The sequence below is a fragment of the Miniopterus natalensis genome, chromosome 11 (assembly GCF_054644295.1).
Source record: "Miniopterus natalensis isolate mMinNat1 chromosome 11, mMinNat1.hap1, whole genome shotgun sequence".
Classification (NCBI taxonomy): Eukaryota; Metazoa; Chordata; class Mammalia; order Chiroptera; family Miniopteridae; genus Miniopterus; species Miniopterus natalensis.
Window position 1 is genome coordinate 15,188,745 of NC_142091.1, and position 25,563 is coordinate 15,214,307.

At 37.2% G+C, this 25,563-nt stretch overlaps 2 protein-coding genes and 1 pseudogene across 5 annotated transcripts in view; 2 read left to right on the plus strand and 1 right to left on the minus strand.

Moving 5' to 3' along the window:
- The window catches only part of ATM (ATM serine/threonine kinase), a 109,090-nt gene extending 85,721 nt beyond the window's left edge, over positions 1 to 23,369 (minus strand). For 2 of the 4 annotated variants that reach the window (XM_016218203.2, XM_016218206.2), the window contains exons 1-13: positions 22,969 to 23,369; positions 20,374 to 20,475; positions 20,178 to 20,290; positions 18,768 to 18,913; positions 14,081 to 14,245; positions 9,313 to 9,478; positions 8,426 to 8,664; positions 6,693 to 6,856; positions 5,541 to 5,710; positions 3,903 to 4,274; positions 3,195 to 3,389; positions 2,327 to 2,422; positions 1,181 to 1,406 (exon numbers count right to left, since the gene is read on the minus strand). In XM_016218203.2, the coding sequence (XP_016073689.2) occupies positions 1,181 to 1,406; positions 2,327 to 2,422; positions 3,195 to 3,389; positions 3,903 to 4,274; positions 5,541 to 5,710; positions 6,693 to 6,856; positions 8,426 to 8,664; positions 9,313 to 9,478; positions 14,081 to 14,245; positions 18,768 to 18,913; positions 20,178 to 20,290; positions 20,374 to 20,445 (2,124 nt within the window). In that variant the 5' untranslated portion in view covers positions 20,446 to 20,475; positions 22,969 to 23,369. Of the gene's footprint in view, positions 1 to 1,180; positions 1,407 to 2,326; positions 2,423 to 3,194; positions 3,390 to 3,902; positions 4,275 to 5,540; positions 5,711 to 6,692; positions 6,857 to 8,425; positions 8,665 to 9,312; positions 9,479 to 14,080; positions 14,246 to 18,767; positions 18,914 to 20,177; positions 20,291 to 20,373; positions 20,476 to 21,900; positions 21,993 to 22,968 lie in introns of those variants that run through there. The other 2 variants (XM_016218205.2, XM_016218207.2) reach the window with 2 other exon arrangements.
- LOC107541209 (SUMO-activating enzyme subunit 2 pseudogene) lies at positions 15,207 to 16,459 on the plus strand (annotated as a pseudogene).
- A 543-nt stretch (positions 23,370 to 23,912) lies between the features above and the next one.
- The window catches only part of NPAT (nuclear protein, coactivator of histone transcription), a 56,800-nt gene continuing 55,149 nt past the window's right edge, over positions 23,913 to 25,563 (plus strand). Inside the window, exon 1 of the mRNA XM_016218208.2 lies at positions 23,913 to 24,086. Coding sequence (XP_016073694.2) covers positions 24,050 to 24,086 — 37 coding nt within the window. The 5' untranslated portion in view covers positions 23,913 to 24,049. The remainder of the gene's footprint in view (positions 24,087 to 25,563) is intronic.

Genomic DNA, 25,563 nt, shown 5'->3' on the forward strand with positions numbered 1-25,563 from the left:
TCAGAGAGAGGAAAGGAGAGGGAGAGAGAGAGAGAGAAACATAAGTGATGAGAGAGTCATTGATCGGCTGCCTCCTGCCCGCCCCCTAACAGGGGATAGAGCCCGAAACCCGGGCATGTGCCCTGACCAGGAATCGAACCCCAATCACCTGGCTCCTAGGTCAACGCTCAACCGCTGAGCCACACCCGGCCGGGCCATATTACTTTGTAATGACAGTAGTTACAACTGTAATCCAGAAGAATGTCAGTAATTAAGATTAAGGCAGAGGAAACAGGCAGACTATCCCTTCTCTGGTTCCTCAGCTCACTAGCCCCTGGCTACTGAATTCACTCCTTTCAGTAGCTATAGTTTTTATTTTATTCAACAAATATTTTATCATCTACCATGTAACAAGGCATCGAGGCAGATACAAAGATCAATAAAAAATACATATATATGCCCTTTAAGGAGTTTATAGCATGGTTTAAGAGGTATTTGTATATAAAACATATACACAAACTGTGATACAAGGAAGATGCTAGGTGTCCACTTAAAAAAAGAAATATTAAGTATTATGAAAATCAAAAGATGAATTACCTAAGAAAGATAATCTAAGATTATCTAAGAAAGGCTTCAGCAAGGAATCTGACATGTAGAAGATTTGAATATATAGAAATGGGTAGAAAGGCATGGAGTTTTGGCAAGAAAATAGGACACACAGAATAGAATTTGTGATTTAAGAGGACAAAGAAAATGATATATGAGAAATTACTAGATGACATCTAAAATATGGGTGACTGCTAGTTCATTCATTACATTTATTAATCACTCTTCCTTCTTCAGTGACCACCAAAATCCATTAGATCAGCTTCAATTATGTCCTTTGCTGTTACTGTAACACTTCCCTCCACAAAACTGAGTCACTTTTTCATCAAATAATCACTCTACTCAAAACCATTATTATTATTATTTCCCATAAACCTCACCCTCAAAGAATTCTACTTCTATAGGGTCTACCAGAATTCTTGGTACAAAAAATGTATCAAATTATTATTATTCAGTTTTCCTTTCTTCATGCTGTTTTCACTGCTAACTGATATGTATAGTCACTTTGTTTTTAAAAGTAAGCATCTCACCATTCTTAGTGCCTTTCTTACTCATTCCTCCTTCCTAACAGTCTACCAAAGTGGAATGAAATTACCTCAGAGGAGTAGTTATTTAGAAGCTGTTCTGACAATCCCAGAAGATAGCGATCCAGTGATTCCTTGAGATTTTGGTGGACAGAAAATCCTCTACTGGATTGGTGCTTTTCTACAGTACATTTTTCCACAATGGTTAAAAAATCCATCTTGTCAAAAGTTGTCTGAAGAAATAGCTCTTCAACTGCTGAGAATGAAGGCTCTTCTTTCTCTTTTGGGTATTGTGCACTTCAAGAAAGTAAGATCTTTATAATCAAACTACCTAATACTTCATATAGCAACAGTATAATACAAATGAAAACATTAACTTATTCGAAGACTGTTTATACGATTAATGGATTATTCTTTTAAATGTTCCTCCTCTATCGACTTTGGTGCCTACTTGTATTAAATTTCATCATTCAGTAGCAAATTTTACCAATAGTTTCAAAGAAGAAATAAAAGTTATAATCTCAAAGGCAAATTCAGAAAGTATTAAAAAGAAAACATTAACACCAGACATAAATATGAACACACTATATAAACATGAACAATAACGTTATAAAGCATTTCCCTTTTTCAACCTTTGATTTCTCCAAAATGTAGGATTTTTTTTATCTTATGCCCTCTTGAGGGAGGTTAAAAATCTTATGCCAGTGAGTCATTTTCAGTCACAGTGAAAAAATAAGCCTTGTGTCAATCAACTAAAATGAGGTTTTAAAACTTATTTTTGTTTTCCCTTTCTTCAATTATCATTGGCTTCTTTTATTATTACTTTTTAAAGCTAACAACACAGATTTTTTTTTTTTTAATTGATCTTTAAGGACAGAGGAAAGGACAGGGGAAAAGAGAGAAACATTGATGTGGGAGAGAAACATGGATCGGCCACCTCCCACCGGGGATCAAACCTACAGCCTAGGTATGTGTCCAAACTAGGCCATCATAACATTCTGTTTCTTCCATTGGCAAATGTCACATTATACTATACCACATTAAAAATAGTAAACTGGATTTAATATTCGAGAACATAAATTGGCATCATTAAATTAAAAGAAACATTTTCCTGGCTAACTAGAGATTTTTTTTAATTGGCCAATTTAGTTGAAAATTTTTAAGATGTAATTAAAGATATAACTTTAAAAAACACAGGACTCTGTTAGATAACATACCATTCCGGCACACTCTGGAAAAAATTCATTGCAGCTTTACAGTTTTTCATAGTGAGACTCACAAGAATTTTCTCCAGTGCAAGATGAGGAAAATTACTATAAAGGAAAATAAAAATCTTCACTTAGAACATCAAAGCCATTTAAAGTACTCTTTAAACTTAAACATCACGTTTGTCTTTAGTATTGACCTCTAAAATTTGGATCCAAAATTAAAACTGCTTTCATCTATAACGAATGATTTAACATATGAAAGAAGAATTAAAGGAGCATACATTTTTGTTACTATTGTTAACACTTCCTAGAAGCACAATTGTGCATAATTTTTAAAGCTCATTTCTGAAATAAAACAATTATGAAATTATAGCACTAGAATCCAAAGGTCTGTCTTCCAATCACTCAGTTCCAATTACTGACTATGGAAAGGTTAGGAGGGCAAGCTGTTCCCCATCCTAGTAATTAAGTCTCATTTTGTCTTTTTCTCATTTCATTCCCCTGCTGACTTAACATATTGCACCCAGAAGATACTCTCATATGATTACAGGATACACCCGAGTTGGATATATGTTCAGGTAGACCTATTTACAGAAGATCACAAAGGAACACATAAGTGCTCACAGAGTTATATGCATGTTCTTCATCTCACTGTGTAGGCAGAGAGATAAGAATAAAGTAAAAGTATGTGGACAAAGATCCAGGCACAAAAAGAAAGAAAACTGTAACAACAAATGGACTATTTAACATTAGGGCTAGCTCTGGGAAATCCTTCATTATCACTGTAAAATACAGCAGTCTAGCATAAAATAGTAATGGATGAAGCCTTACTAAAACAAAAACAAAACACAGCAGCACACTAATGAACTCAAATTACCTGTGAAGAATTGGAGGTAGCTCTGTACTGTCTTCAAAGTCATCTTCTAACTGATAGAGTAAGAGCCATTTCATTATCAATTCCTTTAAAGAAAAACTTTTATTTACTTCACATATATTCTGCTCCATTCCCGTTTTTACTGTTTCTGGAACTACACAGTTGGTCAGTGCCAAAGTCAAACAGCGTATGACAGGACTGGAACAAAACAAAGAATAGTTAATGTTAAAGTAACCTCTTTAAGTATATAGTACCACTAAATAATTAAGGTTTATGTATATTGAGCAAACAAGTGATGAATAGTCAAATTACACATAAAAATATCTAAACATTTAATGCTTTAAAACTGACCTTAGTAATCTCTGCATATGTAAAACTAAATTTACATTTATTTATTTATTAAGACTTTCTGGACAAACAATAAAAGCATCTGCAATAGAATTTAACAATCTTTAACTAAAATTACAAATTTCAAAAATCAGGAGTGTGGGGGTAGATGAATATATATATAGGAGTTGGCAAAAGTAGGTTTAGAGTTGTTCATATGGAAATAATACAAATAAATAATACAATTAATATAAGAACAAACTCTGTAACAACAGTAAACCTACTTTTACTTTTGCCCTGTCCTCTGTGGGTGTGGGTATATGTGTAAATAAAATATATAAATATGAAAACTGCAAAATCTGATACAATGAGTAATCAACTTACCATGAAGGTCTGCAGGCTGAACCGGTAAATATCTTCCAGAATTCTCTGTCAACCTCAACTAAATTCCCTTGAATTATGGCTCCAAGTAAGCCAAAATTTTCAACTTGTATTTGTTCAGAACTTATATTGCGAAAGGTAATAGACCAAATTTTAATCCAGAGTTTCAATAAATCTGATTTTTGTGAACTTTCTAGGTTTGATTTCTTGCCTTGACACAATGCAACTTCCATAAGGCATCGTAACACATATGGTGTACGTTCCCCACGTCGCTGTTGAGGTAGAAGCTGGTATAGTATCATCAATAATGGTGACAGCTCACTGTTAGGTAAACTTGCAGGATATTTTGATATTAATTGGGTTGTAATCTGTAACCTGAAAAAAAAGTATAATTAATTTGAAAATTAATCAATTCCATTAACAAGCTAAAAGAAATAAATATAGACATAGTACTATTACAATATCCTAATTCGAGTTATCACCATCATCATTTTCCATACTACTCTCACAATACATTGGCTCTTAATTTTTATTAGGCCCTACTTACTAAAGTGGCAAGAAGTGGCAGCTTTTTGCCTAGCTGGGTAAGCTATCGTATTTCCCTTACACAAAAACTTTAAAGAACAACTAAATTGGCAATATTCTATTCCTGAGTTAGTGCACCCATCCCTGTTCTTCAGCCACCAATAATATTCCTTCAAAACAGGAAAACAAACAGAAATCTCAAGACACTGTTTTTCCTTAAAATTAATTCAGTTAATTCAATAAATAGTTGCTGTAAGTTCTCTAGAATGGGTGCTACTCAAGAATATAAACTTTATCTTATTCATTTCTGTATCCCTAATGTTTGGCACACAGCAGGTACTCAATAAATAACTCTTGACTAAATGGAAAAATTAACGAATCTGAACTAGGAACCCTCAACTATATAAAACAAACATGAGTTTGTTCAATAGGTATCTAAGTCAGTACACTTTTTCCTCACAACTCAATTACATTTAAATATAAGAAAAACACTAATCATAAAAGTTTCACTATAATTGTCAAACTTCTAACAGTCTGTAGGCAAGCTGCTTAACCTTTCTCAGTTTGTTATCTCTTTAGTACACCAAGCAGGCTGATTCCTACCAGACCTAGTATTTTGTGATTTCACAGAATTCCACAATTTTAATTATTTAAATAATTGTGTATGCTGTATGAGACTAAAGAACATAGCAAATAAGAATAACCTTTTGTCATGGCATAAGGTTCAAATTATTCTGTGATTTCTGAATGCTATCTTTAATATTTTCCTAATCTAATTCTACTAAAAGGTGCTATGCTTACTAAATCTCTTTATATTGAGGTGTACAATTCAGTAAATTCCATGATGCACACACCAGTGATTGCCTATCAGGCATCCATTCTCTTATTCCTTGCTATGTCCCTGCAACAGCAGATGAGCCATGGTGGTTGATCTCAACATGTCCTGGCAACCATTTTCCCCTTTGTCAGTGGCTGGTTTGGGAGCAGACAAATGACCTAGTTCTGGCCAAGGAGATTAAAGGATTCTACTGGCTAATGAGATTAAAAGAGGTCTTTGTGGGAAAAACTAAATGAGATTAAAATAACACTGAAAGAGGAAAAAAAGTTTTATTTTACCAAGGCACAAGTTCAAAATCATTCTGTGACTTCTGGAGATGATCTTTTATTACGTCCCAGCCTAATTCTATTTTCCTCTTTTTGCAAGATACACTGTAATCACTAATTTCTCTTTGTGTGGTAGTGTAAGGCTGAGAAATCTCTAAAGATCTGGTATCTTCATTAAAAACCTGTAAAATAAAATAAAAAAGACCTGTTTTTTTACATTGCTATTGTTTTCTAATAGTTCATTAGGAAAAAAGTCTCTCTTCAACTGAAGATACAGGGAAGTCATAAAATAATGAACAAACATCCTGCATGACTATAATGACTCTCTAGAAAGCAAACATTACCAAGAAGAGCAGTTTTCTTTTCTAGTAACATTTACTGAAAAAAACACCAAGATATTTAAAAGCAAAGCAAAAACCTCTATTTTCAAAGGAATTAAATCACAAATTTAGCATTAAGAAAACGTTACAAGCAAAATTATTTATGATGTTAACCAAATCTCTACCAAAAAAAGTTTTAATTCAGAAATATTAAGCCATCCTATGATGAATGGATAAACAAAATATAATATAACCATACAACTGAATATTATTCAGCAATAAAAAAAATTAAATACTAATTCATGGTAAAATATGAATAAAACTTGAAAACATTATGCTAAGTGAAAGAAGTCAGAAACAAAAGACCACTTACTATATGATTCTACTTATATGAAATGTTCAAAATAGGCAAAATCAATAAAGTAGATCAGTGGTTGGTTGCTAAGGACTGGAAGAAGTGGGGAATGAGGGCTGCCACTAACAGGTGAAAAGTCTGTTTTGGGAAATGTTCTGTAATTAAATATAGGTGATGGGTGCAAAACATAGTGAAATACTCAGTTATCAAAAGAAGAAAGAGGAAGAAGGAAGAAGAGGAAGAAACCTGAGGGGCAGGGTGATCTTATTTCCTACAGACAACATGTTAAGAATGAAAAAGTTCATCACTTTTCACTAAATTTATAATACGCAGAACAGTTATCTTTTAAGTCAGAAGGCAATTCTAAATATGTATAGTGTTTTAAAGAGTAATTCTATAGGCTTTTTTTTTTAAAGCAGAACACAGATTTTAAAAGACCAGTAAAAAAATTCAACAGAAAATTTCAAAATGTGACAAGATTTACTGTACCTGGTGACAAACATCTGCCATCAATTCAATCAAGTTTTCCTTGACAGCAATATTACGAGATCCTGAGGAATATTTCCCTCTGCTGCCTATATGACTTATCTCATTAACTAGCAGATCATATAAGTTGTATAAGATACTTTTCCATTTTCTTGATTCATAAGCACCTGTAATTTTAAAAATTATAATTTATATATACACTCATTTGTACTGCCAGCTCCCACAAAATTATTCATCTGTTAAGGTGAAAACAACATTAGAAGACATCTGGTCCAACGTTCTGTCCAGTACTAATGGCTTCTCTGACGATATCCTTGACAAGCTCTACTTCATAACAGTGTCCAATTCATACTCAGTTAACAGTATTTGTTATAAAATTCTCCATTACCTAAGTTTCTCTAATCAATGCAATCAAAATCTCAAACTTTCTCTAAATTTCTTCTCTCCCGTGAAGCAAATACAATTAGTATGTTCCCTCTTTTGCATGAGGACCAAGTTGTCTGTCTAAAGAGAAAAACATCTTACCAGTTTGTTCAATTAGTATACAAATGGCATGCTATCCACAATTCTTATCATCCCAGTCCTCCTTCCCTAGACACACTGAAGTCAACTTGTGTTCCTCTTAAAATACTGACTTCACAAAATCTAGTGAACATAATCCTTCAACTGTGATCTGACCAGTATGAGGAACAATGGGCTATTACTTCCCACAAACAAAAAACCACAAAACCTACTAACTTAGCCTAAAGCTACATTAGCGTTTCTGGCAGTCTCATCATCCTGCTTATTTTCAATTCATCCTAAATATGCAGTTAACTAAAACCCTAAACATGTCATACTATCTCCTAATAAACCTGACCATCTTGGTGAGAGCTATGTGGAAGATGAAAAGCTAACAAAAGCCACCATTCTTTGACTCACAGTGGTTTCGTGGGCTACAAATACATCTAACCATACATACTAGAACTCATGAAACATACACAGCTAATTTTGATTTTAAAAAGTGGCTACAGCAGTTCTCCCTCATTTTAGGGGCTATTAATCAATGTAACATAATTTCTTAATATGGTCATTAAACGAGACATGATGAATTGGTCCAAAGGTTAGTATAAGCCCAAAAGCAAACTCAGCCTGAGCATGAGGAAACTCAGTTCCAGTTTCACCCAATAAAGTTCCTGTCTACTGAATGGAGCTACGCCATCCAAGCAATACTCTCCTGATGAAAGACAAATGTGAGGGAATCAAGGGTGAATGGGTCATTCATTTCTGGTTTCCCAGTAAACTGGGACCTGGAGTAACTATGAGGTTTGAGGCTGTATGTACAAATCTTCCTTGGGAACTGACTAATCTGATTGGCTATTTTCAGTCCACATTTATCTATTTTATTTTCTAATAAAAGCAACGTGTGGGTAAATAAGACCCTGCCTTCTCTAAATTCTTTTACACTTAGTCTGTGTTATACCTCTTAGCAACTAATTAGTGCTGCATAATTAACTCCTAGAAGGAAGTGTCTCACATTTGTTTGTATTTCTCATAATGCCTAGCATTGTGCTAAACAAATGGCAAGGTATAATATGACTTGCTGCCACAGCTTCAAGTTCTTAAAAAAAAAGTGTGAAAAATATCATCATGACCCAAAGGAAGGTCATTATCTCCTACCAAATACAGATTTCATGCTTAAGCCTCTATGTTTAAATGAAGCAGCAAATTCAAAACAGCAAAAACTTTCTTTATACCTTTTTCTTGGGTTTTGGCTCCCTTTGGATGATGGATATAAATTTGCAGTTGAAATAATTCAATAATTACTTCTTTTAAGGAATCATTAAGTCTGTGTTGAGTCCAAATATAAAGCAAGGTAGGAAGAATTTTATCTCCTAGATCACATACTTGAGTTCGAAAGTTAACAGCCAAAGTCTTCAGGACGATAACAAATGCTGCTAAGACGTGATTTAGACCTGGAGAAGTCTGTTCCTGTCTGCGATAGGAAATAAACACTCAACTTGGTATAACAGTGGGAAAAATACACAAACTGAACACAGTAACGAAGTTGCATGCTGAAAGAAAAAATTATCTAATTTCAAATAATAGGCTTAGTTTCAGAGCTATTCAGGGAAAAAAAAAACAAAAAACACAGCAGCACTACACAGCAACAAAAAAATAGTTCTTGTTTGGTGCTAAGATATCACTCCTGTTAGCTCTCCCTGCTACTGGAACATTGTCTGAAATTATACATAACTAATTTGTAATAGCCACCATTTATAAAATGTTTCACATTAAAAAATGGGCAATACACACAAATGTAAGATATTGATATTTCCAAAATATACTATTTTATTTTCTTATCCTCAAAAATGGGGAAAATAAAACTACTTAGGGATATTTAGCTTTTCCTGTCATTGGAAAAGCAAGACAGGTATCTCACTTAGGAACATCATTTCATGTACTGCATATTGGATATTCAGGAAGTGTTGGACCTCACATACTTTCTTTGGGAATTCACTAGATCTACTATAATGAGCCAAGTTTTAAAAATTGGTAATATTTTTAGTTACTGATTCGAAAAAATAGTCTTTCAAAATAAAATGGATTTTCAATAAAACCATACAAAAAGAGATTAAACTACCTTGCATTCTGAATAGCCTTGGAGAAAAAATCCAAAAATTTGGAATTCAATCCATCAGTCTGTGAACAGCATCCTTTAGTCACAGCTTGAATGATTCTAGCCACTAAAACTCTGTTAATGTCTTGTGAAGGGTTAAGATACAGCCTGAAGTACACAGAAAACAATTCTTAAAAAAAAAAAAAAAAAAAGTATTAGTTGTTTTTAAAAAAGAAAACCAACAAATCATTTAACTCAAATGTCATGATTTAATTTAAATTTCAATAATCCCACATAGAATAAAGATTTAAATTATACTAATTTACATTTAACACGGTAAAAGAATTCCATCAATATTCAATTGTATTTTATGTAAGTTACACTCAAGACAGGAACTTCAGGCAACAGAGAACAGAAACACCAATTTAAGAGACAGACTTCAGATAAGCTACTTAACTCCTCTAATCCTATGTTCCTTCACCGAGGCCTAACAAAGTACTTGACACAGGTGCACACTTCAGTTTTGTTATAATGCTACTTGACTAACAATGGACAATTTATGTCTCACAGCAATAATAGTAGGGTACCTTCATTTTTGCATAAATTCCTCAATCTCAAAGGCAAAATGAAGAGGGTCAGGTGAAACAGTGCTAAATTACAGGAGACAAACCCCAAGTTTTCAATAATTAATGGGATGAAACCAAACCTGTCTTTTGCTCTGGAAGAAGCCAGTAATTATCTCTATCATCATCTCTATCTCCCAAGGCTCACTATACAAACATACTTTAAAAAAAAGAGTCTGGAAAAAAAGCAGTGTCTCTGCTCATAAGATGTGCAGAAACTTGAGATGCATTGAGAACTATCTTCCAACATAATGAAAAGCTAAATTGCTAAAGTAAGTTCTTCCCATAAAGAGATAATTAGAGCCCTGGCCAGGTGGCTCAGTTGGTTGGAGTGTCGTCCCACACCTCAAAAGGTTTCGGGTTTGATACCCGGTCAGGGCACATACCTAGGTTGTGGGTTCAACCCCTGGTTGGGGCACCTATGGGAGGCAACCAATTGATGTTTCTCTCTGACATTAATGTTTCTCTCTCGCTCCCCCTCTCTCTAAAATCAATAATAAACATATCCTGGTGGGGATTTAAAAAAAAAAAAATTAGAAAGTCCTCAGTAAAGTGAGTAATAACACCTATGGGTAGCTTTGTTTTCAACTGTGTGTTGCATGATTATGCAGGAATAGTTTTAAATGAGAGATATAAAATACAAAAGCATAAAGACGATGTAAATACCTCAAACATTAAATAGTAATAAAAATGATTTTTCAAAGGATTCCTATCATCTCTGATGTTGGCTTACAGAACTGTGCACTAGGGCTTCCCAAACTTTTTCCACTACATACAATACCTAAATAATGGTAAACACTTGAGTTAAGACAAATTTCGAGATTAGAAAACAGGAGGGTTTATCTTTATCATTTCCCTCTTATTACTTGGGAGGAGCAGAGAGGTAAATCAGGAAAAGCCATCAATGTAACTGTCTCTGATCAGAGCTCAAGCTTCAGGGTTTCTATGATAGTTTGGGGAATTGGTTCCAGTTCTAAAAGAATCCCACATACTCCCCTAGAAAGTGGTAAAAAAGCTGGTGTAAGACGTTCAACAAAAGTCTCCGGAGAGTGGAGTCCAACTTCAAAAGAGGCTGCTGTGCATGTCTCCAGATAAATTCACTTTCTCCGTGAATTCAACAGAAAGGTATCAAAGAGCAGATGGTAAAACATGAAAATAAAATAAAACCCCAAATAACATCATTAAATGTAGATTGCTTGGAACTTTATCCGTAGAGAAGCATGCAATCTGCAAATAGAACAGTTTTGTTTCTTCCTCTCCAATCTGTAAGCCTTTTATTTCCTTTCCTTGCCTAACTGCCCTGATGAGAACCTCCAGAAAAATGATGAGTGAGTGAGAAGAGCAGGTATCCTTACTTTGCTTCCCAATTTCTTCTGTTAAAAGATTTAAGTTACTAATTCAGTTTCTTTTAGTTATAGAACTATTCAGATTATCTATTTCATATTGGGTGAGTTTTGACAGTGTGTAGTTTTAAGGAATTGGTCCATTTAAATTCAGCTGTCAAATTTCAGTGCTTAGAGCTGTTCACAAGTATTTCCTTATTCTTTTAATAGTCTCAGGATCTGTAATTATGTCCCATTTCATTCCTAATAGTAATCTGTGTCTTCTCCCTTTCTATTAGTCACTCTTGCTAGAGATTCTAGATTTTATTGATGTTTTCAAAGAATCAACTTTGTTTCATTAATTTTTCTCTATTTTTTTTCTGTTCTCAATTTCATTTATTTCTGCTCTTCTGCTTGATTTGAAGTTTGGGGGTCTGTTTTTCTAGTTTCCCAGAAGCTCAGATTATTGATGTGAGATCTTTCTTTTTTAAAGGATTAATATTTTTGAGACATAATTGGCATATTATATTAGTTTCAAGTGTACATGATTTGTATATATTGCAAAATAATCACCACAGTAAGTCTAGTTAACATCCATGACCACACAGTTACAAAATTTTTTCCTTGTGATGAGAACTTTTAAGATCTACTTTCTTATAAAAAATAAAATTTACAAGCTACTGCAGAATAAATCTAACAAAAATATACAAATTCTATATGCTGATTATAAAACACTGAGTTCTACAAATCAAAAAAGACCTAAATAAAAGGAGAGATATATCATGTTCATGGATTGGAAGACTCTTCGATATTAAGATGTCTATTCTTCAATGTTCAATACATTCAATGCAATCTCTATCAAAACCCCAGCATGATTTTTGTAGAAATAAAAAATGCTAATTCCAAAATTGACATGGAAATGTAGGCTCAGTCTTAGGCCATCTTCTCATCTCACTCTAAACTTTCTCCCCCAACAATCTTATCATAACCATAGCTTTAATCACCACCACTACCTAATATGTATTTTGAATGTAAACTTACAAACTTCACTTCTTTATTTTTTTCTTTTTTTAAAATTTTTTATATATCTTTGTTGATTTCAGAGAGAGGGCAGCAGAGGAAGAGAGAGAGAGAAACACCAATGATGAGAGAGTCATTGGGGATCGAGCCCGCAACCTGGGCATTGCCCTGACGGGGAATCGAACCTCAATTGCCTGGATCCTAGGTAGACGCTCAAGACAAACTTCACTTCTTAAGCAGTCTTCATTAGAGAAGCAAGTTAATGAGAAGGGAGCTAACTAGAAAAGTAATTCAAAAGGGCTGATTATTAGACGTGGTAAGTAGTTTGCTTAGAAATAAAAAAGGATTTCAGGGAACATGCCAAATGATGGAATCATAGTAAAGGGCTGTCTTTTTTTTTCTTCAGTGAGACCCATGGTTACAAGCAACAATCTAAAATTAAAAACTTCAAATACCCTAAATACTTAAGGTGTACCACTTTGGTGAGAGACTGGTTGGAGTATCCTAGATATTACTGGCCTATTCTCCAAAGGCTGCCACAAGGCTTGTTGAGGGCTGTGTTTGGGATAAAACCAACTTGTGGTCAGAGGAACAGCAAAGGACCCAGATGATGCCTTAGAAATTAATGCAATTGCTAAGAAGGCCTTTATTCATGTAGGAATAGAAGAGTGTAATACAGGACACCAATTAGGTCATGGTTTTATGGTCCACATATATCTCAGTTTGAAATAAACTGACAGTAAAGAATATAAATGTCTTTTAATTTAGTTAGCACAATTTACCTTGAATACTTTTCAATGAAAATACTGAGTTTCTAAATTTTCAGAGTTGGTTGTATTACAAGACTTTGACATCTGGCTTAAAGTGACCTCGTTTAGCCAAATTCAATCTTCAACCATTAAACCATCCAGACCCAGAAATGCTCCCACCTTTGAAATCAATAAACTCAACTGTTTCACTCTCTAACCATAATTTCCTTCCTTTGTGGTCACTTAGACCTCTCGCTTAACAAATTGTAAACAACACTAAACTCCTTCCTGGTACCCATGAAACCCATTCAGACCCAGAAATATTCCGCGTTTGAAACTAATCAACTCAAATCTTTCAGTCTCTGACCATAACTTCCTTTTTTTTGTGATCTCTCAGTACCTTTCACCTACAAACTGTCAACAACACGAGATTCCTCCCTGGCACTCACTCTGCTCATCTTGTAAGTCACTGAGTCCCATATCCTACAGGTCCCATATAGGACCCACTGTGTCCTATACATCTTATGCTAACACTTTTGATTTCCCTTACATTATCAGTGTCCTGCTAACTGCCTAATCCAATGGATGCTTTTATGTCTTACCACTTCTACAACACTGAAAATGTCACACCCCTTTCAACTTGAAACTCTTCCGCTTTCACTTTTATGACATACCTCTGTCTTGGTTTTCTTCTTTCTACTTTAATAATGGTTAAGTTTAAGTGTCACTGAAAGGTGAACTCACTGTACCCAAATATGTCTATATCATACTGCATTATAATTTTGGTTTACTTGTTGTTTTTCTGCCACTTAACTATCAAGTCCTTGAGGCTAGGAGATGGCATCTTTCAATTCTGTTACTTTCAGTTTTGATAGCAGTCACCTAATATATTGTCAGTGAAAATAATTTAGAAGGCACATAATAAATGAAAACTTAGGGTCAGATTCCGTAACCATGTAATTTTACTAAAGTACTATTAAACTTGAGGTCATTTAGGGATACAGAAGGATGCTGACTACTCTTGGTGAAATATCATTTCATGAGGAAAAATTCCCTAAGAACAAATTTCAAAACATACCTAGCCACTGTGGCTGAGATATTTCACACCAGTATTTCCTCACTGAGAGAATGTCCTTGAGCAGTATATTGCTACAATCAGCTCCAAAAGTGGCACCATTAGATGAATCTTTCACTGTGTCCATGATATAATTCAATAGTTCTTGACATTTCAGCCTGGGTGCTCCTATTTAGAAATAAAATAAACAAATAAATAAAAACATATAAATCCTCAGAAAAATTAATTAAGGACACTTGGAATGGCAACTATATAAATAATTCCTTTTGGGAAACTACTATTAATTAATTTCCTTCTCACAGAGCAAGAATTAGCAAACAATGGCCCATGGACAAAATTCTGCAAGCCAGCCACCTGTTTCTGGAAATAAAGTTTTACTGGTCCACAGCCATGTCCATTCATTTATGTATTATCTAAGGCTACCTTCAGGCTAAGACAGCAGAGTTAAGTAGTAGAGACAGAGATTATGTAGCCTACAAAGTCAAAAACATTTACTATCCAGTCCCTTTACAAAGAGAGTTTACCAATTCCTGTAGAAATATATAGCAAAATAATTATTCATTCTATCTTAAATAATTCACAACTTCTGGCATTAGACCTAAAATGACCCCAAATTTCTTGGTACTTAAAAAAAAAAAAAGGAATTTATTAGAATAACAAGATTATAAGGAGGACATTTATTTTGAAAAGCAAAATTACCTCCAAGACCTGTAACAGTATTTATGGCACATAAATATGTGAGGTTATAATTTTTACAGTTTCACTTATAAGAGGTCCTGTATACTCAGCATTAATGGATATATACATATTTTTTATCCTCACCTGAGGATATGTTTTCCATTGATGAGAGAGAGAGAGAGAGAGAGAGAGAGAGAGAGAGAGAGACAGAGACAGAGACAGAGACAGAGACAGAGAAAGAAACATCGATCTGTTGCCTCTCACATGCACCTGGATGTGGGATCAAACCGCAACCTGAGTATGTGCCTGACTGGAATCAAACCATGACCTGTGCACCGAAGGGTCCACACTCTAACCAAATGAACCACACCGGCCAGGGCAGATATTCTTGAAGGCAAGAAAAGTACATTTAAAAATTAAGGCCTCCATCACAGCTCCTGGGTGTGCCACCATGGCTCTGTCTCAGGTGCTGCCGTGGGAGCTGGCCAAGGCTTTGGCAGGAGGAGAAGAGAGGGTGGCGGGTGTGGGTGGTAGCAGCTGTAAGCAACTCAGACCCTTGTGCTCACCGGGTGCTCCCACATCAACCTAATTGATATGGCTACTACTGATGTCAGCAACCTCAACTGCAAAGTTTTTATTTCAAAAGAAACATGTTGGAAGATCAAAGGCCCAGGTTGCCAAAGAAGGTGTACTGTAGTTTTAGCCGAAAGCTATTATCACAGCCTACAGCAGCATCATGAACCCCAACTATCATGTGAAATTTTTTCAACAATTTATATTGGTTATGAGTGGCTTTAGATGGCAGAGCTGCCTGCAACCATGTTAACAGGATGTGTCTGGAAGCTGATGTCCCTCTTATTGAGAGTAGAACTGCTGGTTATCTTGCGCAAGTAACTACTATCAAAAAGGGTATAACTGAGTGTATGAATGTCATCCCAAACATTCCCTTGCTGTACAATTCCTAACACACCTTCAGAACCTAGTCATTGCATCATTTGGGCAAAGCATTTGTTCAACCAGTTGTCTGGGGAATAAGATGCTGATCCAGAAGTATCTCTTGACAGAGCTGACCTGAAGCTTCCTGGGAACCAATGGAAGCTGAAGCCAGAGCCAGAGCACTGAATGAAGATGGTGACATTAACCCTATTCCCACAAAGGGACATGCTAAATCAACTGGATATGATCCAGTTAAACTTTTTACCAAGCTTTTTAAAGATGCTATCAGGTATCTGTTGACAATGGACAAACTATGGGGGAAAAGGAAACCTCTGGTTCTGCTGAACTGGGCTGAAGTACAGAGTCAAGGAGAAAAATAAACAATGCATCAGATCAACAAAATGAACCCGTTAGGTCTGAAAGACCAGCAGGTTATAGATGTAAAGAAGAGCAATGAGACTCTGAGAGTTCATTTAGCAGAAAAAGGGGATAGAGCTGAGTTCATGTGGGACAAGGATGACCCATATGTAATGGACTTTGTCACCTCTGCTGCAAACCTCAGGATGCATATTTTCAGTATGAATATGAAGAGCAGATGTGATATAAAATCAATGGCACGGAGCATCTGCTATCGTTGCTACTAGTGCAGTGACTGCTGGGTTAACAGTATTGGAAGGATTGAAGATTTTATCAGGACAAACAGACCAGTGTAGAACAATGTGTTTTTTTAATCCTTACCAGAGGATGTATTTTTTAATTGATTTTTAGAGAGAGGGGAAGGGGAGAGAGCGAGAGAGAGAAATAGCGATGTGAGATTACATAGTAATAGTGCCCTGGTTCTGCTTCAAGATTAAAGATGTTTAAGTTACAAAGTCAAACTTGAAAGAAAAGAAAACCTTAAATAAAACCACCACTTTTCAACCAGTTAAATCCGGGGTGGGGAGCCTTTTTTCTGCCAAGGGCCATTTGGATATTTATAACATCATTCACCCAGCCATACAAAATTATCACCTTAAAAATTAGCTATGAGAAAAGCTCCTAGATTTACTGCATTTCCAGTTCAGCCTGCAGTTGCCTTGGCAGGACCAGACCAAATGATTTTGCGGGCCCTACACAGCTGCAGGCAAGCCGTTCCTCGCCCGATTTAAATGATCACGTGTTGGTAATTTCATCCACTCTTTCCTATAAGCCAACATATTGATACTTTCATACATTTTTCAAATGTAATCTCCAGTGTTAATTTTGCATTTGAATGTTTTTTTCATTGCAAAGCAAAATTATAAGCTTCAAACTTTTCTGGTGGGCTACAGATAGGTTTGATACCTCTCTCCCTCACAAACTCTTTTTTTATTTTAGGAAGGGAGGGGAGAGAGAGAGATGGAAACATCAATGATGAGAGAATCATTGATCACCTGCCTCCTGCACATCCCCCACCAGGGAATCGAACTGTGATCTCCTGGATCATAGGTCAACGTTCAACCACTGAGCCATGCCAGCCGGGCAGAAACTCTTAACTATACATAAAGGTCTATAAAGAGCCCAATGTTAGTAGCTAAGAATACAAATTTTAATGGATGCCAAGCTATTATATAGGGCAAAAGCAAGTACAGAATATTTCAGTGTCCTTTTTTTATCTATGCTGGAGTCCCTTACAAGGGCTTAAAGCAATCCACACAAACTGACACCTCAGAGGAACTGGAAACCTAAATTTTTGTGAAACCATGTTTTTTGGATTCAAGTCTTATGTCTCCATTTGGAAATACCATTCATTAACAACCTATGTCCTTCTACTTAATAATGTTTACCAACATTGGGCTTTTCTGGTTCTTGTTTTCTTTTCTTTTTAAATATTGTTGATTTTGAGAGAGGAAGGGAGAGGGGGAGAGAGAGAAAAAAGAACATCAATGTGACAGTGAAACACAGAAACACGATCAGCTGCCTCCTGCATGCCCCCTATCAGGGATCGAGCCCAAAACCTAGACATGTGCCCTGACTGGGAATCAAACCAGCAACCCCTCAGTGGACAGGGGGATGCCTAACCAACTGAGCCGCACTGGTTGGGCTTTTCTGATTCTTAAACTAAACTTGGTATCACAAAGCCACATCTTTATTTATGAAGAATAAACAAAGTCTGACCCCAAGAGTACCTAAACAAACATTGATTCTAGTTTTTTAGCATTGTGTGAAGCTTATTTCTGTACATAAGCCTATTAGGACCCTGCATTTTGGTTCAAAAATATCAACTCTTCAAAATATCAACTGTAAGTTCAACAGGAGAAATGGCTCATTAGAAAAAAAAAATTTTTTTTGGTATTTTTAAAAATCAATAGTAAATACAGTATTAGTTAAGAGTGTGGGTTTTAGCCTGGCCAGGCGTGGCTCAGCAGTTGAGCATTGACCTATGATCCAGGAGATCACAGTTCAATTCCCGGTCAGGGGCACATGCCCAGGTTGTGGGTTGGATCCCCAGCGGGGGTGTGCAGGAGGCAGTCGATCAGTGACTCTCTCATCACTGATGTTTCTATCTCTCTCCCTCTCTCTGAATTCAATAAAGATATATTAAAAAAAAAAAAAAAAAAAAAGGATGGGTTTTGATTACCAAGAAAGCTCATGTGATCTTAGAATTAGTAAAAGTACAGAACAAAAAATGTCAAGTCCTATCCCACTCTGTACCAATCAGAACATACCTTTAAGATGGAGTCCTACACTTTAAGAGAGGTAGAATTAAACTGAAGAATATTCAGAAGTGAGTGACACTCATATGCACTGAAGAAAGCAGGGGTCTGTTTAGCACAGAAAAGAGGACTTGGGGGAACTATCATGGCTAACTTCAAATATCTTAAAGAGGCGATCCAAGAAGAATGTGTTGAAATAATAATTCTTAATCCCTTTAACCCCGAGATTATATCATTCCATGACTACATAAATTCCTCCAAATACTTGAACCTATATTAAAAATCACTATATGTACTAGAAATTAGTTAGCACTCAACTTTTATCTCACCACATTCAGACCAAACTCATGTAACAATCACCCATTAAGCCAAATATTTATAATAAATACAACAGCGCTTACTTTTATTTGCACATTTGATGAAGTATTTGACCAAGCTACTGATTTCTTGCATTTTTTTCTGCCTGACGGCTTGTGTTGAAGCAGACACATTTGGTTTTGCTATTTTCAGACATTCTGTTTCTTTCTGAATATATTTCTGTAAAAATCTTCAGGAAAACAAAATGGAATTTCAGAAACTTATTAAATGCTTAAATTATTATAATAGCTTCACAAAATCCTTCATGCCCATAAAGAACATCTTTTAAACCACATTACTCCAATCAGCGTACCAACTAAATGAAATAAATTACTCTTTTAAGGTCTTAGCCCCACAATACCAATTTAGAGTGTGCTCTGCAAAGCTCTTAATCTGTAACCTCCATGATTTTCTGTTGCTTTACTTACTGCCTGCTTTCTCATTTTATTATTAAAAGTTTGCAGTATTACTAGGGGCTCTCAATTCTGTCTCACCTACTTCTGTTATTCTGTGCATGACCTACCTATGTCTTTCCTAGGCAGCTGAAAATGTTTCTAACATTTAAATAAAGCCTGCCTACAAGATATTCATGATTAACTGGGAGTGCCAGGTGCATATTTGGGCTACCTGATCAGCTTATGCAAAAGAGTATTCATCTTTAAACAATAACTATATTTGTGGTATCTGAAATAAACTTTAGTAACCAAAAGAGGGAGCATGCACTTTTTATGTTATCCACATTGGAATCTGTAATAGTCAATTGAGTATCAAATAAGAGGTAAAAATAAACTGTCTGTTTTAAACTCTCAAGAACAAATAAATACTCATACTTCCTCTTGATTACAAATAGTTCAAGTTTCTCAGTATTCTACTTTAATATTTTATTTATCTTTCTTAAGTCTTACAATCTATTTCTAGTTACAAATGGACTTAATAGTTGAAAATTGTCTTCGTGTAAAAGAAATTATTCAATTCTGCTTGCCACACCAGTCCAGCAACCAATTGTACCTTTCCAATGCCTGAATTGTTTATTTTTTTAACTGCATTCATATAGAATTATTCTAAAATTCCTTTTACTTTTATTATAATTTAGCATCTAGTAGTTACATAAAGTAATATTTAAAGATGTCAAAGTAATAATAAAGCACTTGCTATAACTAATTTCATTCTCCAATTTAAAATAGTCTTATCAACTGATATGAAAGGAATCCTCTCAAATATTGAGTGAGATGTGTCTAAGACATTTTATTGAACAAACTATTTAAAATTAACTTTGTCTATATAAACATCTTTTTAAAATTATGTTTCAGATAAATATTAAGCGACAACATATGCAAGGCACGATGTTATTCACGGGACAAAGATAAATAAAACCTAAACACACACCAAAAAAAAATCACAACACAATTAAAAATGGGGGGGAAAAAAGAGTAAAAAAAATTAAAACGGAATACCTAAAAACAGCATCCCAATTCAAATATTTCCCTTGTTTGGAATCTGTATGCCGATCTAAATGTTGAATGGTTTCAGGGTCCCGAATCAGACGCTTAAATTTCTCAACTACTTTCTGAAAATGAAAAAAGAACATAATAATGGGTTACCAATCACACACATATTTCAAGGGAAGATTAAATTTAAGTAATTTACTACCCTTCGTTCCGTAGGTCTATCATGTTCCAGTTGACGGCAGCAAATAAGCAGATCATTAAGAGCTAGACTCATGGTTCAGAATTTCAGAAAACACATCATTGTCTGTAAAAACAATAAATACATAAAATTATTCTAGACTGTGGTATTAATATGTCGTTAGAAGTAATTCTACAACTAGAGGCATTTTGTGATCAAAGGCACGATGATTTTTCTTAACATTTCCATAATTAAATGAAATTTTCTTAGTATATATCACAACATGCAAATGTGTGTGTGCAGTAGCAAGATAAAAATATGACAGATATAATTTACTTTATTGTTATGAGACCTCTTCTAAGAAACATGTCATTTAAACTGAAACACAAAAATGAATGGAAGACAGTCAAAGAATAAGGAAAAGAGCCCTTAAGGATTTAATACTGACCATCTGAACTATTTAAAAGCACCCTTTTTAAAAAATGAAAAAATGAAATAAAGCACCCTTTCTTACATGTAATGACTTATATAGCTGAGCCAAAAGCTTAAACTGCTTATGCTTTGGAATTGATGAGCAGAAGGTTATCAGAGCTAGGAAGCCTTGCCTAGCACTTCCATCTTAACTGGCTTTATGATTCTCATTTTATACATAAAAACAGGAGGAAAGTGATATTCTTGTTTTAAAAGGAAACATAGGAAATTATATACTATAATGATATCCCTTGCAAATGTCAAAGATCAACTATATTTTACTGTGCCTTCATTCCACTGCAGTAGCCCTCCTCCTTTTAGGTTTTCTGATATAATCAAACTTTCCTTTGGTAACCTTTCAAAAAATATTATAAGAAAAGCATTTTAATATTTGAGGTTTTTTTAAAAAAGCTTCATTTCTGTTATACAATGTTAATAAACAAAGAAAAAAATACACATTGTCTATGCTAGCTACATATACATATATCTCAAGAGGAAAAAAAAAATGGGAAAAGTCCTTTTCCCATCCATCCATATATGTTCTACTTGGTTTTTCAGGATCAAGTATGTTTCTCTGTCCATGTTTAATCTCAGGGAATCTTAGAAGTGGGAGGAACTAAAAGATCATGTCCCATCTTCCTTCAAAGGAAGAAATCCCTCCTAAAATGTTATTGCCCTTTCCTTAACCACTCACAGTGAGAGCAAACTACCTAATAAGACTTCCTATTCCACTGGCAGATAGCTCTAAATCTCTTCTCCATTTGTATTCATCGGTTGTTCTGGCCCCTTCATCCCTATTACAACCTCCTTTACTCTGCTGTGGGTTACAGGATGTTATTTACTTGATAGTATTTTTCATCTGACTGTATGCGTCTTCAGAACACGACTGCCGCTTTTGCTTTCCCACCCCCTATGGTTTTTATCTAGGACTCTTCCCCCTTCGTTCAATCTTAAGGTCCTCTTGATTGAATAAGGAAAATAAAACACCTTAGCAATATTCAAAGAATCATAAAAGTCAGCTCCTTTATTCCTAAATTTACTAAAGATGTTATATGAAATGTGAAAAAAATGCATATTTACTAAACATGCGACACGTCCAGGAAGAGGCAGCTCTAAACTTTTTCAAGCTGTGGCTTTTCTGAACTTGTTTTCCTCCTCTTCTGTTTCTCAAAGATTGATTACTTTCAAGAAAACAAAACTTCAGTATTACCTACATAAACAGGAAATGTTCATTCACTGATACATAAAACTTTATTTATTGTGCAACTTGTGTTCAAGGTACCATCCTAGGAGGATCTAGACTTATAATGAACCAAATAGACACAAATCCTACCCTCCTGGAGCCAAAACTAGGGGGAGAGAGTGACAATAAACAAGTACACTAATAATCAATGCATAATTCCAACTAGTGATATATGTCTCAAAGGAAACAAACACACAATAATAGAGAGGATTATTTTTTATAAACTGTTAGGGAACACATCTCAGAGGAGTTACAATAAAGCCAAGATCTGAATGAACTAGTGTTAATCACAGAAAGAGCAGGACCACCAACATTTTAGGGAGGGAGAGGAGCACAGCCTAAAGGTCCTTGGGCGAGTCACCTAATCTCTAAACCTGTTTTCTCAATGTTAAAATGATAAATAATACATACTAGAACCTACCTCAAAGAGGTAAGGATTTATGTACATGTTTAACAGTGCATGGAAAACAGCAAATGCTCAATAAAATTATCATTAGCAGTTATCACTATTCACTTCCTTTCGGTTTCATAAGTCTCTTGTGATGGTTCTTCTTCCACCCACACTTGAGAAAACATCCTTGTCTCCTTACTTCTTACTCTTATGTTCTCCCAGTGCGATCGCACCCACTCCTAGGACTTCGACGTGTTGAAAATGCCCAAATTTAATTCATTTAACACCAGACCTCACTTTTGAGCTTCAGGAACCTTCTACAACTTTGTGCCTTGACGCGTATCTTGCCTGCTGTGCAGAAGGCCCCTACCATCCTCCAGGGCAACTGAACACTGAGAAGCCTCAGCACAAAGGGAACTGATTCTCCGGGGCTGTGTCCAGAGAACCTCATCCTCCTCTCTACTATTTATCACATTATCATCCTGAATTGTGAGTCTTTTTACCTAATCCGTACCTGGTAAGAAGCAGAAGCGAACGCTCTTGAATGCTCGCCACAGGAAAGGATGGTCCCAAGGCAGGCAGCACAGCGAAGTCACACCGCTGGCGGCCGGGACGCGCACCCCGCTCCGGCAACGGGATTCCGGAGCCCGTGCCCTCAACCACGTGACTGTAGTTTAAACTCCCAACAGATGTTCGCTGGTTAAGGCTAATTATGACAGGGAGGGGAAAGGTGATTGGTCCAGTCACCTCGTTAAATCTGGACGCGCAGGAGGGTTCAATTCAGAGCATTTAGAAGAAGGTTCGTGGTTAAATCCGCTAGGGGCCCGGAGAGGGCGGGAGAGAGCGAAGAGGACAGGAATCCGGGATGGATGAGGCGTGGAGACGAGTCACGGGCCGCTCCGGAGGACTGCACGAGATCGGGCGTCTGGGAGCCGGGCAGACGGCTCGGACACGACTCAGTTCCTCGACAGCATGGCTTCTGCGCCCCGACCGCTGGTCTCCGACAGCCCACGTGCAACCTCTGGAGGGGACGGTGGTTGCCACCCGAATCGCCGCTCCACTAGCCTCAGCCCGCGGATGCAGATGCTCCAACCCGCTATCCGCGCACTGTTCCCGCTTCCGGTTCCAACCCGGCGTGGCTAGACACGGATAGTCTCCGCAGGAAGTCGGGCAGCCCTGGCCCCGGGGCACCGCCTGCCCATGCGCGTCAGCGTCGCTCCCCCAAAACACTGGGCACGTCCGCGGAGACGCGCCTGCGCCGTGCGCACCAATGGCGTGCGTCCTCGCGTTCGCAGCTGGCCGGGCGGCTCCGGCTGCTGGGCCTGCGCCACACCTCCTCGCCCCCTTCGATCCAACCCCTCCAAATATGAGGGAGGAAATGACGACATTTTCAAGGAGGCTGGAGGCGGGTTTCATTTCGGCGCCTTTCTTTCTCCCGCGGAAGCGATTGGCTGGCGCGGAGCGAAAGAGGCGGGACGAGTTGCCGCGGGTTCAGTGCCGCCACTGGAACCGGGAGATGCGGCGCAGCGGCGGGCGCTGTGTTGGCTTTTCCCCGAGCCTTGTGTCTTACTGCGGTTCTCTCTGCGCCTTCGATTATGTTGTTACCTTCGGACGTAGCCCGGCTGGTATTGGGTAAGCTCGGCCGCGGGAGGGAGGGATATCGGACCAGCTCAGCCGGACGGAAGCACCTTTGGGGCCAAAGGTTTTTCCCAGGGTGGGGAAGCTTTGGGGTTTGCCTCCCCGCCGACGACTTCAGCCTGGCGGTGACTCTTCTTCGGCCGGGGGCTCGGGCGGTGTAAGCCTCTTTGTGTGGACGCTCCCCTCAGAGGCTGCGTGGCGAGGGGAGGGCTGAGGAGGAGCTGGGGCTGCAGCACCTGAGGCCCGGATTCGGAGGGCGAGGCAGGCCTGCTCCCTTGCCTGGGACCCTGGAAGGAGCGGCGTCTGCGTGACGGGCGGGCTTCGTGTTTTTCAGCCGTGGGTGCGCTTTCCCTTGTCAGGGCTGGGACCAAAATAGGAAAAAATAAGGACTTCCTCAGCCCCCCAGCTTTGTGGAAAGACCTTCCCGACGCCCTTCTCATAACTACGAGTTTGAGGCTAATGGTGTGTGCTTCCCTCTCCGCCCACCGCGATAAGTCGTCCAGTGTAGAGGTTTGAAATGCCAGTTGCATATATTAAAACAGCAATTCGGGGTGTTTTTTTAATTAGCAAGTAATTTCACGTGGGAAGTGACTTTCAGTTGACTTTTCTGGTCCTAGTTAGTTTTTCCTCCATTTGCGGAGGCTTGGTTCCTCGGGCCACTGGTCAAGGTGTTTTGTCCTTGTGGGAAAGAGGGTTTGTTGTTGTCTGTCTCCTGAAGAATAAAGAGGATTGTGCTGCAGGGAACAGGAGCCACATTAAACTCAAAACCCGGGCCAGTGATTTACAGACATCATATGCGACATCCCTGGAAGTAAATGGTAAACATCTGCGGTGAAACTTCCCATAGTGTCTGCAGTTATTACTACCATTGTTTTATTATTAGAAACACCCATTTCTCTCCTTTCTTTTTAAAATACCCAGCCCTGTCCAAAGAAATGGTGTCTGTGCACGGTCTCTTGATAGACACATTTTGCAGGAAATATTAGAGGGTAGTGGTTCCATCATCCATTTTTGGAGCAACTAATTTAATGGCTTAAGTTTAAGCTAATATTTTGTTAATGTTTGGCTAATCTTTTGCCTACTTTATGAGAATTGAGTGTCAACGGTTAACCTACGTCTGTGTCTGTGAGAAAAAGTTGACTATCTTGAAATTGTCGTGTTTATTAGACTTACACGTAAACCAATCCAAAGTAGACTTTCACAGTGTTTGTGATAACGTTGACATACTTTATTTTTCCCCCCTCCAGTTTGGTAATCCAGATGCACTTCAGTAACCATGGTCTTCAACAGGGTTTCTCAACCTGGGCACTGTTGACTTTTTGGGCCAGATAATTACCAATGGGGAACTGTCCTGTTCATTGTGGGATGGTTAGCATCCCTGGCCTCTGTCTTTTAGATGCCAGTAGGACTCCGCTCGCCACCTCTGCCCAGTTGTGTGACAACAAAAAAATGTCTCCAGATGTTGCCAGTG